At 62.8% G+C, this 12,395-nt stretch overlaps 1 protein-coding gene across 5 annotated transcripts in view; it reads right to left on the bottom strand.

The window, feature by feature from the left end:
* FLT4 (fms related receptor tyrosine kinase 4) overlaps nt 1–12,045 on the bottom strand; it is a 25,923-nt gene extending 13,878 nt beyond the window's left edge. For 4 of the 5 annotated variants that reach the window (XM_017850248.1, XM_017850250.1, XM_017850249.1 and 1 more), the window contains exons 1-18: nt 11,794–12,045; nt 11,464–11,576; nt 11,184–11,346; nt 10,937–11,076; nt 10,501–10,669; nt 10,086–10,203; nt 9,599–9,697; nt 7,149–7,303; nt 6,899–7,061; nt 4,853–4,979; nt 3,635–3,743; nt 2,469–2,831; nt 2,033–2,179; nt 1,802–1,933; nt 1,525–1,631; nt 1,089–1,224; nt 550–654; nt 121–234 (exon numbers count right to left, since the gene is read on the bottom strand). In XM_017850248.1, coding sequence (XP_017705737.1) covers nt 121–234; nt 550–654; nt 1,089–1,224; nt 1,525–1,631; nt 1,802–1,933; nt 2,033–2,179; nt 2,469–2,831; nt 3,635–3,743; nt 4,853–4,979; nt 6,899–7,061; nt 7,149–7,303; nt 9,599–9,697; nt 10,086–10,203; nt 10,501–10,669; nt 10,937–11,076; nt 11,184–11,346; nt 11,464–11,517 — 2,401 coding nt within the window. In that variant the 5' untranslated portion in view covers nt 11,518–11,576; nt 11,794–12,045. The remainder of the gene's footprint in view (nt 1–120; nt 235–549; nt 655–1,088; nt 1,225–1,524; nt 1,632–1,801; nt 1,934–2,032; nt 2,180–2,468; nt 2,832–3,634; nt 3,744–4,852; nt 4,980–6,898; nt 7,062–7,148; nt 7,304–9,598; nt 9,698–10,085; nt 10,204–10,500; nt 10,670–10,936; nt 11,077–11,183; nt 11,347–11,463; nt 11,577–11,793) is intronic. The other variant, XM_017850247.1, reaches the window with a different exon arrangement.
* Between the last annotated feature and the right edge of the window lie 350 nt (nt 12,046–12,395).

Below are 12,395 nucleotides of genomic sequence, written 5' to 3'. Positions count from 1 at the left end.
CGCGCTCCGCATTCGTCCCTGCGCCCCGCGGGCCTCCCAGCCCTGGCCCTGCAGCCCCTCCCGCCCGCAGCGCCCTGCGCCCAGGGTCTCGCCGTCCCCGCGGGCCGCCCCGCTCCGTACCCTTGGGCTTGGTGCACGCCCCCAGGAGGTTGACCACGTTGAGGTGGTTACCGATGTGAATCAGGATCTTGAGCTCCGACATCAGCGCGCGGTGCTCGCTGGCTGTGGCGCCCTCTGGAGGGGACACAAGCCTCACGTCGGCCCCAATCCGGGCACGTCCCCCTTTCCCGCCACTGGCTGCTTAGCTAAGGCACAGCCAGCACTCTGGGAACGGGGAGGGGTACCAAGGCCCCAGGACATGCTGCTGGCCCCACTGAGGCAGGGGGTTCAGGTGGTACCTTGGCTCTGACTCCCGCAGCCTCCCTGTAGAATCTCGGATGAGACTGGCTCCCAGCCTCAGTTTCCCTTCCTGAGTTGCCGTCCCACCGGCCCACCCAGGCTGCTGCTCCTCACTAGCTAGGCTGCCCCTTTCGCCCGCAGACCCCACACCTTTCAGCATTTTCACGGCCACGGTGTCACAGCTGCTGCCCTTGTGGATGCCGAAAGCGGAGGCCTCCACCACCTTTCCGAAAGCGCCGTAGCCGAGCACTCTCCCTGTCGGGGCAGGGAGCCAGTTGCAGGTGAGCTGTATGGGGTGAGGGTGGAGACAGGTGGGCAGCAGGGGAGCCCCGCCCAGAGGTGCAGGAGGACAGGCCTGGCAGCAGGAGGAGCGTGGGGAGCCTCTCTGCTAAACAGGAAGAGCGTGGGAGCCACAGCGGGAAGAGAGGGAGAGGGTGGACAGGAAGCCGCGCATCCTCCTGGGTAGTTGTGACAGACACACCCTGCTCAGGGTGGCAGCAGGTGACGTCGGGGAGCCTGGGAACTGGGAACCCTGGCTAAGGCTCTGGTTACCCACGCTCAGAGGGGCAGGTCAGGCCTGGCAGACCTTCCTGGTGGGAGTTTTGAGAATGGAGGGATTCAGGAACTCCAGCCTGCAGCAGGTGGGTCGGGCAGGAGGTGTGGGTTGGGCAGGCTGGTGCTGGCCTCACCCAGGTGCAGCCTCTCTCGGGGGAACTCCCACTGGCTGGCGTCGTAGGACAGGTATTCGCATTGCTCCTCCAGAGGCACCTCCCCGGGGTCCATGATGATGGACAGGTAGCCCGTCTTGATGTCTGCGTGGGCCGGCTGCGGGGACGGGACAGGGAGGAGTGGGGCAGCTCACTGACTTGGCCATACCACTGTGGCTGGGGCAGAGCTTTGCTCAGGACAGATGGCACGTCCTGCGGGGCTCTCAGTCAAGGAGGGGACGGAGTAACAGGCAGACAACCTCTGCGGGGTTGGAGCCCACGGTGGAGGGCTGGGAGGCTACCCAGGAAACAAGGCTGCCAGGTCAACTAGGGCGGGCACCTTATTCTTTATCTTAAGGGCGGCCAGGAGGGGGGAGTCCTGAGAGAGACCCCACCAGGAGAGGGGAGGGACACTCACCCTCCTCATGTTACAGAAGATGAGGAGGAGGAGGACCCAGAAGAAGACAGCGATGACCCCGGTACCGACAAGGATCACGATCTCCATGCTGCCCTTATCTTCAGAGCCTGCGTGGGCAGAAAGGGGCCGGCGCGTGTGTGTGTGTGTGTGTGTGTGTGTGGCAGAGGGTGCACTGCAGGCAGCGCCGCTTCTGGTGGGCACGACTTGCCCGAAGTGGCCACAAGAAGCGCTAATTGGGGGCAGGAAGGGGGTTGAGGGGTGCAGGCTGAGGCCGGACCTTCCACGGCCACGCTGGCGGAGGAGTTGACGCAGCCCTTGGCGTTGCACACGCTGCACAGATAGCGTCCCGCATCCTCCTCGCGCACGCGCTGGATGCTAAGCTTCTGGTTGGAGTCCGCCAAGTCGACTCCTGCAGGGGGTGGGGTGGAGGTGCGGGGTCCACCTGGGTTTGGGGTCGTTGGCCTCGCGGGCCTCCGGACCTGCCCTTCGCCCGGGCCATCCTCCCTACCAGACTTTTCCTCCAGCAGCCTCTCGTCTTTGTACCACACGATGCTGGGCGCGTGCGCTCCGGCCACCAAGCACTGCATCTCCAGGGAGTCGCTTACGTTCACCAGGAGGTCGGTCAAGTTCTGCGTGAGCCGAGGGGCTTCCAGGGCTGGGGGCAGGGGTTGAGAAGGAACTAAGTGGAGTTGCACTTAGCAGGAGGACCCTCTTTGGGCTGGGAGCAGAGGGAGGGAAGGATCCCTGAAAGCTGGACTCAGGGTTTGTGCGCCCGGCAGGAGCGCGGAGCGCCTCCGCAGGGGGAGGCGGAGAGTCAGGAGGGGGCGCTCCTGCAGGCCAGGGCTGTGAATAGACCTCCCAGGGGCGAGCCACGCCGGGGCAAAGTCAGAGACAGATTCGGCTAGAAGAGAGCGCGTCCCCGCCCTCCCCGCGGCCAGCCTCACCCTGCACCGACAGGTACTTCTTATGGCAGTGCTTGTCATGGCTGCGCCGGTCTTGCACTTCGCACACATAGTGGCCCTCATGCTCGGGCGCGACGCGGGGGATACTCAGGCTGAGCGTGGCGTGGCGCGCCCCAGGCGCCACCTCCTCCAGGCTGGCGGCCAGAGGAGTGGCGAACAGATGCACGTTCTTGCAGTCGAGCAGCAGCGGGTTCCCGTGCGCATCGTGCAGCGTGGACAGGTTGAGGCGGTACCAGCGCAGATGCTCGTACTTGTAGCTGTCGGCTTGGCAGCTCAGGAGCACGGGCTGGCCCTCTAGTAGCTCCTCGGATGGCTTGGATTCGATGCTGAAGCCGTCGGGGATGGCTGTGGAGGGAGGAAGAAGCCCCGTGACACTGCCCTGGGAGTTTGCTCACCCATCCACCTGCCGCCCCGGGGTCTCCTGCGTCCTTCCCTCTCTCTCTGTCTCCTGGAGGAGCCCCAGCTGGACTGCTTGCTCCCACCCCCGAGAAGCCCAGGTCATCAGGAGTTCCGTGACACCACTCAGTGAGACTTGAGCCCTCATTCTCTCTTGAAGCTTGCCATGGCCCATCCCATGTTCAGCTTGAAACAGTGTCTTCCCTGGCTTTTCCCAGTGCCATGCGCCCATTTCCTTTTGCCCCTCTGGTCCCTTCTGGTGAGGCTCCTGTGGCCTCCCCAGCCCCCAGGTGTTCTCTGGGGCTCCATTTCTCTGCTGGTGCCCTGATTTACATTCTGGGACCTAGTGGCGTCATCTCCTGGGCTCAGCTCTCCTGAGGTCACTAGCACATTTGAAAATCCGAGTAAACCACAGACCTTCTCCCCAGAGCAAAATTCACATGTGACTCACAAGGTCCCAGGGCTTGGGAAGGGGAGAGTGGGAGTGGGTATAGCTAGGAGGAGCTGCAGTGAGCCAAGGGCATCCTTGAGGGAGGAACCTCAGGGTTGGGGATGGAGGACACCATTCCATCCCAGTGCACCAGCACCCAGGCCCTATGCTGGTGACCCTCAAATCTATTTTTCCTGTCTACAACTGGTGGGCCTTGGATCTCTCTCCTGGGTGCCCCACGGACCCCAGAAACTCAATGTGCCCAAATCTGCCCCCTCCTGACCCTCTACCCAGGCCTGCCCGCGATGGTCTGGTCACTCACTGGTCACATAGAAGTAGATGAGCCGCTCATCCTGGCCCACCTTGTTGGAGACCACACACTTGTACATGGCGGACACGTTGGCATTCTGGATCACCAGCTTGCTCACGGTCTGGGAGAGCACAGGCAAAAGGATCTATTTCCTGCCCAAGTTCTCCCAACCTGGGCCCTCCCCTTCTGCAAGAAGATCGCTGTGCCCACCACAGTCATGGGGGAAACTGAGGCTTTGGACTGGAGAAGACCGAAACTCACAGGACCAGGGATGGTGAGGCAGGGAAGAGAAGGCCCCTGGGCAGCAGAGGGAGGCAGCTGCCCAGAAAAGTCAAGGGACAGTGCATGGGACTGCTGGCCTAGGCTGCGGTGACGTCACAGGGCAGCCTTTGGCAGGACCAGAGAGACCTCTGGCCGGGACTGGGCTCAGTCTGTGGCTAAGCTGAGGGGGCACCAGGGTCAGTCCAAGCCAGGGTGAGAATTCAGGCTGTGGTCACAGCAAAGGCCAGTCACTTCTGGATGGGGTCAGGCCCAACCCAGTCGCTGCTTGCCGAGATCCCTGTGAGATGCCCTCCTCAGCCCAGGACTGTCCACAACAGCAACCCCTGGGTCCAGGGTTACTGCGAGGGGTGGGGATGGGTCCCAGAAGGACCGAGGCCCCAGGGAGTAGGAAGCCTGAGACACAGGGAGGAGGGAGGGCCATAGGCCCTGCCTACCATCCAAAGACCCCCACCCCCACTCCACCCCCAGCTGGGCACTTCCTGTCCAGGACTGGAACAGGAAGAGGCTCTGGAGGTGTGTAGGAAAACAGGAAGTGACTGGAGGAAGTAGGTGCCTTTGTTCAGTACCCCCTTCTCGGCGTTGCCCCCAGGCCGCGCCAGCAGCTCAACAGCCCTCTGTGCAGACCTGGTCAGCCTCCAGCCCTGTCCCCTCCTGGCCCTGGGGCCTGCGGGCCTCAGGGGTTCATGGCCCGGCCAGGTGGCCTTGCATCTCAGCTTCCTTGTCTGGGAAGCCGCCGGAGGTTCACCCTCCATCACAAAGCCGGAGGCTGGCCCTCTGACCTTTCTGCAGGCAGGGTGGCCGAGGCCTACAGACTGCAGGAAGGTCACCCGCTCTCGGCCGCTCTGCCCAGCACTCTGGAAGCCAGGTGGAAACCACACAGCAGTAGTGGCCTCTCCCTCCTCCCTTCTCCTTCTCCCTGGGCACTCAGCAGTACGGGCTGGCCTGTACCTTATTCTTCCCCTCCACAAACTCGGTCCAGGTGTCCAGGCTCTCGATGGGGTTCACGGCGTCCTGTGTGGTCACTGCCCTCCAGTCGCGGCACTGTGGCATGAGGTCTCGCTGCTGCCGCCGCCGGCTGCCAGAACCAGAAGAGGCAAGGGCAGCTCAGGGATACAGGCAGGAAGGGCCACTTCGGGGGCGGGGTCAAGCCCTTGTCATACCCAGTCACCTTCTCATACGGGGTGGTGGGCGAGGCTGGCCCTTGGGCCTGAGTGAGGGAGATGGGAAGGGGACTTTGTTTCTTTTCTTTTCTTTTCTTTTGAGATGGAGTTTCACTCTTAATGCCCAGGCTGGAGTGCAATGGCATGATCTCGGCTCACTGAAACCTCCACCTCTTGGGTTCAAGTGATTCTCCTGCCTCAGCCTCCCAAGTAGCTGGGATTACAGGCGTGTGCCACCACGCCCGTCTAATTTTTTTGTATTTTTATTAGAGACAAGGTTTCTCCATGTTGGTCAGCTGGTCTCAAACCCCTGACCTCAGGTGATCCGCCTGCCTTGGCCTCCCAAAGTGCTGGGATTATAGGCGTGAGCCACCGTGCCCGGCCTGTTTCTGGAGCTCTGTCTCCCACCCTTCAGGCTCAGGACCCGGCAACCCCTCCTACACAGGCTGCCGACACCACCTTCCTGTGTCCACTGCCCCTCGTGCACATGCGCACCCTGTCCCACTTCTCTTGCTCCTTCCTGCAGAGGCCACCTTGGATCTGCCCTCATGGCTGCAGGGGCAGCACAGTCCCATTCTGCCCCAGGAGGCGTCTCTGCCCAGCCTCTCCCTCTCTCCTGCTTTAGGAGCTGCGGCCTCCCTCTGGGCTGCGTGTGCACCCCAGCAGCCCTGGCCTCCTGCCAGGATTGGGGGGTGGCCTCAGGGCCCCAAGGGAGGCTCCTATCTGCCCCTGTGGAGGAGCTGAGCAGGGACTCCCTGAAGGGCTCCATCACTTGGCACAGAGCATAAAGGTGGCACACCCAGAAGGAAGGACATTTGGAGGTGCTGGCAGCGAGCTGCAGGCCACATGATCTAGAAAGATACCTATGAACCTTGGACATTTGGGGCCGGCTCAGGCCACCCTTACTGAGCCACCCCCACTGACCACAGCAGAGCCACAGCCGGTGGGGCCACCCTCATCTCCCATCTAGGTTCTCAACTCCGATCCCGCCCCAGTTTGACACTAGGATCTCTTGCTAAAAGGAAAACCTGAGCCATGTCTCCACTCCTCAACACCCTTCGCTGGCTCCCTAGTGCCTTCAAGCCCTGCCCACCTGGGTGCCCTCCTCTCATCCCCTGCTCGTCTAAGTGTCCTGTGAAATCCATCTGTCCTGCTGGCATCCTGCTCAGTGGAGGGGAGCGTGGCTCAGCAGGTGGGGATGGGAGCGTGGCCCAGCAGGTGGGGGAGGGGAGCGTGGCCCAGCAGGTGGGCGAGGGGAGCGTGGCTCAGCAGGCGGGTTGGTCCTGTTGCTTACAGCTGTGCCCCTGGGAGAGCTGTCTCCCTTCTCTGCCCTGTTTCCCTGTCTATAGGGGGTGATGTGAGTGCTGCACAGATGAGCTGAGGCACGTGAGCACACATGGTGAGCCATGGGGCTCAGTGCAACCATCCCAGAGGCTCAGATAACATCCTCCCAGACCCCTGCCCCACTGGAGGTGTCCTGCTGGGTGCTCAGAGGCACGTGCTTCCTCCTCCCTCCAGATGATGCAATTATGTGTCCAGAGGTCTTCGCTCTTGAGGGAGGCGGGTGGGGGCCGGACCCATCCTTTGTCCGGCCTGGCCAGCTGGTGGAGGAGGGGTGCAAGGGAGGCTCTGAGCCTCACTCAGGCGAGGTGAGGCCAGGGATTGGCTATAGCTGAAGGTAGGGTTCAAGTTCAGAGCAGGGCCCTGGGGAGGGGTACAGGGAAGGCCTGGGTGGTGAGGGGCGCCATAAAGAGGGTTCCTCACGGCCAAGGCTGGGGGCGGGGGCTGTGGCTGTGCAGGGGGCCTGGGCCCTGCAGATAGGAGCCGTACTCACAGACTACGCTGGGCAGACATCTTGCAGGGTGTCCAGGGCCGCCAGTGCCAATGGATGCTGAGGGGCAGGGGCACGCCATAGGCTGTGCAGGTGAGGGCCTGGCGGCTGTGGCGTGAGTAGATGCTGGGGGAGGAGGCCTCCTTCTCGTGTATGTGGGGGGGCACTGGGGGCACAGCAGATGGCCGGTCAGCTGGCCTCCAATGCCACGCCGCCCACCACCCACCTGTGTGCTCTCCCATCCCTGGCCTACCATTCACCACCAGCTCCAGGCTGATGTTGCGTCTGAGGCCAGCAGCGGAGTTCCACAAGGCAAGGGTGTAGATGCCCGTGCTGGCCTCTGTCACCTCCTTGAGCACTAGGGCATGTGGACTGTGGCGCCCGGACAGTGCCTTTCCATCCTTGTACCTGGCCAGGGAAGGGAGGTCAGGGCCCGTGCAGATCCCACCTCAGCCCCAACCTCATTCTGGCACCCCCAGCCCCCGACCCCAAATACACTGTCAGGAGGAGGGAGGGGCTGGCAGGAGTGCAAGGTAGGGCGGGAGACACTGGTCTGCGAGGGGAAGGCCTAAGTCCCTGGAGTTATCTCCAGGCTGCATCTCCCAGATGTGACAACCGTGTCAGGCGGCCGGCTCAGGGTCATCGGTCACTGAGGTCTGCAGTAGCCTGCCTTGCCCCAAAGGCTCTGTGATCTCTCCACAAGTAGCGAGATGACCATGTCACTGCTGGGGCAGCCGCCTTCGCTCTCCCTACCTGTGGCTGCAGACAGCCTTCTTCGGCCAGGCTTGCCCAGCCCAGCCCAGGAGGATCCCACACACCTGGCTCCTCCACCCAGCCCGTCTGTGTGTTTGCTAGACCATCCGCCCAGTCACTGCTCGCCATTGACATGTGATGGTGCCATAGGAAGGGCGGGCATCACAGGAAGGCTGGGTGGGCGCCACAGGAAGGCTGGGTGGGCGCCCAGATGTGGCAGGCCTGGAGACCCTGTCCTCTTTCTTACAGACATCTGAAGGAGTGGAGACGCAGTCCCTGTGAGTAGTCTAGCTCCTTGCCATGTGTGTGGCCCCTCCAGACACGTGGCCTTCTTGCTGTCCACCCCCCACCCCAAGGCCTGTCTCTCACTGCCCGCCTCGCTGGGACACTCATTTCTGTAGCCAGGAATCTGCAGGGCTCCCTGCCTCCTTCATTTGGGTGGGGGTGTGCAGCCTTCCTGCCTATCCTATGCTGTGGCCTGCCCCTGCCTTGCTGTGTCTATTGACTGCCCATCTTCCCCCGGGTTGGGAGCCCCACGAGGGCAGGGCTGCCTCCTACAGAGTTGCACCCAGCTCCCTACATGTCTGCTGCACACGTGAGGAAGCAGATGTCTCAGCCCCAGAGGATGTGCTGGAGCCCCGACAGGAACCTATCTCTGTGGCCTGGACTCTGTATGGAGATACTCCTCCTTTGGACAGGTGCCTGCCCCGGTGCTGAGTGTGGTAGACCAGAGAGACACCGCAGTGTGGCCCGGTAAAGGCATAGCCCTTGGGCAGAGACCAAGAGAGAAGGGGATGCAGGGACCTGATCTCAACTGGGACACCACAGCAGGGACCCAGAGGGGAGCTGCCTGGCCTGGGGTCACAGAGTGAGGCAGGGCCGGGCAGGGGCGGAACTGAGGTGGTGCTGTCTGCGTGGCTCTGGTCCCGAGTCTGCCACTTGCCAGATCTGAGACCCTTTCATTGCCTCAGTGGAGGAGATGACATGCACCTTGCAACTGTCATGAGGTTTAACTCGGACAGTGCCAGCAGCGTGCTGGATATACTATGGGTGCTTCAGAAGCCAAGGACCAGTCTGTCTGTGTGTTTGCCAGACCATCCACCCAGTCACTGCTTGCCATTGGCACGTGATGGTGCCATAGGAAGGGTGGGCACCACAGGAAGGCTGGGTGGGTGCCATAGGAAGAAGACCAGATGTGGCAGGAGTGATCCTGGAAAGATGTTCTGAGAGGCAGCTGCCTGAGGATCAGGTAGACCCTGGATGCAACAGAGCTGCCACCTGCCCAGAGCAGGCTCCGTCCTGCTGGCCTTGGAGGGTGGGGGACAGGGCCCAGGAGTCTCCAGGAGCTGCACCTGTGAGTGAGGCTCCAGGATCTGCCAGTGCCCTCAGGATTCTGCCCCAAGGGCTTTGGCATTGACCAGGTGCCTTGGACGGACACCAAAGTCTGTGTCCTCAGTGGGAGGGTCACACTGGGCTCAGGGCCAGGACACCCTGGGCCTTCCCAGGACAGACCAGCCCCCAGCCAGTGCAGGGGGCCCTGGCTGAGGAAACCCTGGGCCTCTGCTTGCCCAGCTCCAGGAAGAGTTGCCCTGCCAGGAGGGAGGTGCCCAGGCTGAAAAGGAGGAGGCTCCTGGGCTAGCTCAGAGCAGAGACCCCTCCTGGGGACTTGGGGGTCAGTTACGAATACCCTTTCTTGGCCTCTGCTTCCTCATCTATGCAATGGGGACTCAAAGTGTGACTGACCATGGGTGAGCCATGTGGATTACTCAGACGGCCTGAGGATATGTTTGTGAGGGGTGCCATGCCCCGCCCCCCCAGAGCCTGCAGGGAGCAGCCAGCAGAGGCAGAGCCACCCCTGAGGCATCCCTTCCCTGGGCCTCGGCACATTGCAGGGTAGCCTCAGTCAGCTTGCAGACTGGGGGTCTGCGGGGACTCCAGCAGCCTGCTGACCTCCTGGAAGCTTTCTTGCTCACGGCCATATGGCACAGGCCCAGCCCAGACAATCTGTCAGCTCCCTGTGGCATCTCCACATTTCTGGACAGGCGGGTCCTGGGAGAGGCAACCTCATTAGAAGGAGGCATAGGGAACGCTAAGCCACTGCTTCAGGGCAGGCCCTGGAGACTCTGCAGGGCAGAGAGGCATCCAGCCGTCAGGAGGCAGTTAGGAAAAGCCCCTCATGTGCCCACCACACCCACATGGAACAGAAGGCTGGTACTGAAACCTTTCCCAGTGTGGCAGGAATGCAGATAGACCCTCCATCTGGAATACCACATTACGGGTGGGCTCCCTGGGAGGTCTCCTGAGAGAGGCTCCTGCCATGCCTGGTCTCAGCGTGCAGGTCCTGATGGCGAGGACGCTGCCCTTCCTCCCCCGTGGTCTGTTTTGCCCCTTGGCTTGGAAGGGTAGCGGCGGGGTCAGGGGGAGCCAGGGCTGTTACCATTGGAACTCGGGTGGAGGGTACGCCGCCAGCTTCACAGGCAGCTTCACCAGCTCGTCTCCTGCCGTGGCCTCCAGGATGGGTCCTTTGAGCCACTCGACGCTGATGAAGGGCTTTTCTGCCAGACAGGAGAAGTCAGTGTAAATCCAGGACTGACCCGTCGTTGACTGACCAGGGATTCCCCCCATGGCCCCTGCAGCCCCAGCAGCCAGACACCTGCAGACTGGGGCTGGCCATGCAGGAGCTGGGCAGGTGCAGGAGCTGGGCAGCTCCTCCGCTCATGGCCCTCCCTTCCCTCTGGCTGGACCCCCGAATGCTCACGTGCACCATGAGCTCGGGGCCCAGGCCCACATGGCACAAGGACCCTTGTTTCCCAGGCTTAATGGCGCCTGACCCTGACCCACCCATGCCATACCATGCACAATGACCTCGGTGCTCTCCCGAAACCGCTGGATGCCGTTGTTGGCCTCGCACACGTACGAGCCCAGGTCGTGCTGGCTGACGTTGTGGATGGTCAGGATGCTGGAGAGCTCTGTGTGGGTCTGCTGGGAGCGTCGCTCGGGTACCCACTTACCCCGCTCTGCCTGCCCGCACCCAGGGAAGCCCCGCATCAGCAGCGGGTTCCTGCACAGCTACCCCACCAAAGGCACCCCTCCCAGCCCAGCCAGCGGTGGCTCCAGAAGCCTTGGACCCAGGCCCTGAGTCGTCTTTGGGCGGAACACTTGCCCATCAGACTGGGGCACCTGGGGCAGGCCTGGGTCCACACATCCTCCACACAGAGGCTCAGTGTGTGCTGGACAGTGGCAGGGACTCCTGGGGACAGGACAGCCTGGCAGGGCTGCTGACCTCACCTGCTTCCCTGGGTAGTCCCAGTCGAAGGTGACACCCGAGTTGAACTCAGCCCACACGGTGCAGTTCAGGACCAGCTTCTCCCCTACCAGCAGCTCCAGCGACTTCTTGGGCAACAGCTGGATGTCATAGAGCTCGTTGCCTGTTGACACACGCACAGTGATTCCCACCCCCTCACAGGACGACACCCACTGAGGCCAGCGAGGCAGTGACAGCCCTGCTACTGTGAATGGAACACAGCCCGGTTACCTGTGATGTGCACGAGGAAGGGGTTGGAAAGGAAGTCCTGGTCCCCCCAGGTGGTCTCGCACTGCAGGTACAGGGCCTCGCGCAGCAGCGGTGTGGACACCCGCATGCCCCGCCGGTCATCCCACACCACCTCCTGCCCGTCTGGCCACAGCACCGAGCTTTGCTGGAGGGACAAGGCCACCATCAGTGACCAGCTGTCCCTTGCTCCTGGCCAGACGGGCAGCTGCCTTTCCTGGGGTGGACTGGAGGGTCGGATCCCGGGGTGGGGGTGGGGCCGTACCGAGCGCAGCGTGACGTTGAGGCCAGGGATGGACACCAGACAGGGCACCCACATGGCGTCTTTCCTGTTGACCAGGAGCGTGTCAGGCTTGTTGATGAATGGCTGCTCGAAGTCTATGGAGAGGGAGCAAGGTATTGGGGAAGTGATGTGGCGGCCAGGCTAGGGGAGGGCTCCATGGGGCTGGGCGGTGCTGGTCCTGAACCAGCCACCTGCTGGAGCAGGTGGGGCCCCATTCTCTCCTCTTGCCATCCCGGGGTCCACAGGCTGGGGGTGGTGTGGGCCCCAGCTGCCCGGGACCCTGCCCTAGCCTGGCCTGCCTCCAAGTCTCACCTCTCACGAACACGTAGGAGCTGGCGGCCGTGGTGCCCTCGATGCGGGCCTTGATGTACTTGTAGTAGCAGATGTAGCTGCCTGTGTCGTTGGCGTGCACCTCACGCAGCAGCAACACCTTGCAGTAGGGCCTGGCATCTGTGCCCTCGCAGTCTCGCACCACCCCCGTGTCCTCGCTGTCCTTGTCCCCAGGGGCTGGTGCCTCCTGGGCTCCTGGCCAGGCCCACTCCAGGGGGTGCTGTCCCCTGGCAGAGGACAGGAGTGGTCAGGTGGGCCCCAGCGGCAGCCCATGGGGACTATCCCTGAGGAGCCTCCCTCAGGCCAAGCCTCACCAGGCTTGTCTTACCCGGAGCATGGAACTGCCCAGGGTTTGGGTGCACACTACAGACCCTGCCCGGGGCAGGGCACTCCCCGACCCCTGGGCTTCGACTAGGCTCCTGGGGCTGAGTGTGGCAGGCTGGCCTGCAGACAAGCACAGGCCTTGGATCACAGCTGGGAAGGTGGGGAGACACCACCTCCGGGGCCCTAGTGGGTGGCTCCCAGGGTGGGAGTGGGTGCAGATGACCTGGGAGGTGGCCTGGGGCCAGTGTGAGGTGTCAGGA

This window comes from Rhinopithecus bieti, unplaced genomic scaffold (genome assembly GCF_001698545.2).
Source record: "Rhinopithecus bieti isolate Rb0 unplaced genomic scaffold, ASM169854v2 scaffold_33891, whole genome shotgun sequence".
NCBI classification, from domain to species: Eukaryota; Metazoa; Chordata; class Mammalia; order Primates; family Cercopithecidae; genus Rhinopithecus; species Rhinopithecus bieti.
This window is presented reverse-complemented; position numbering and strand designations above follow the sequence as displayed.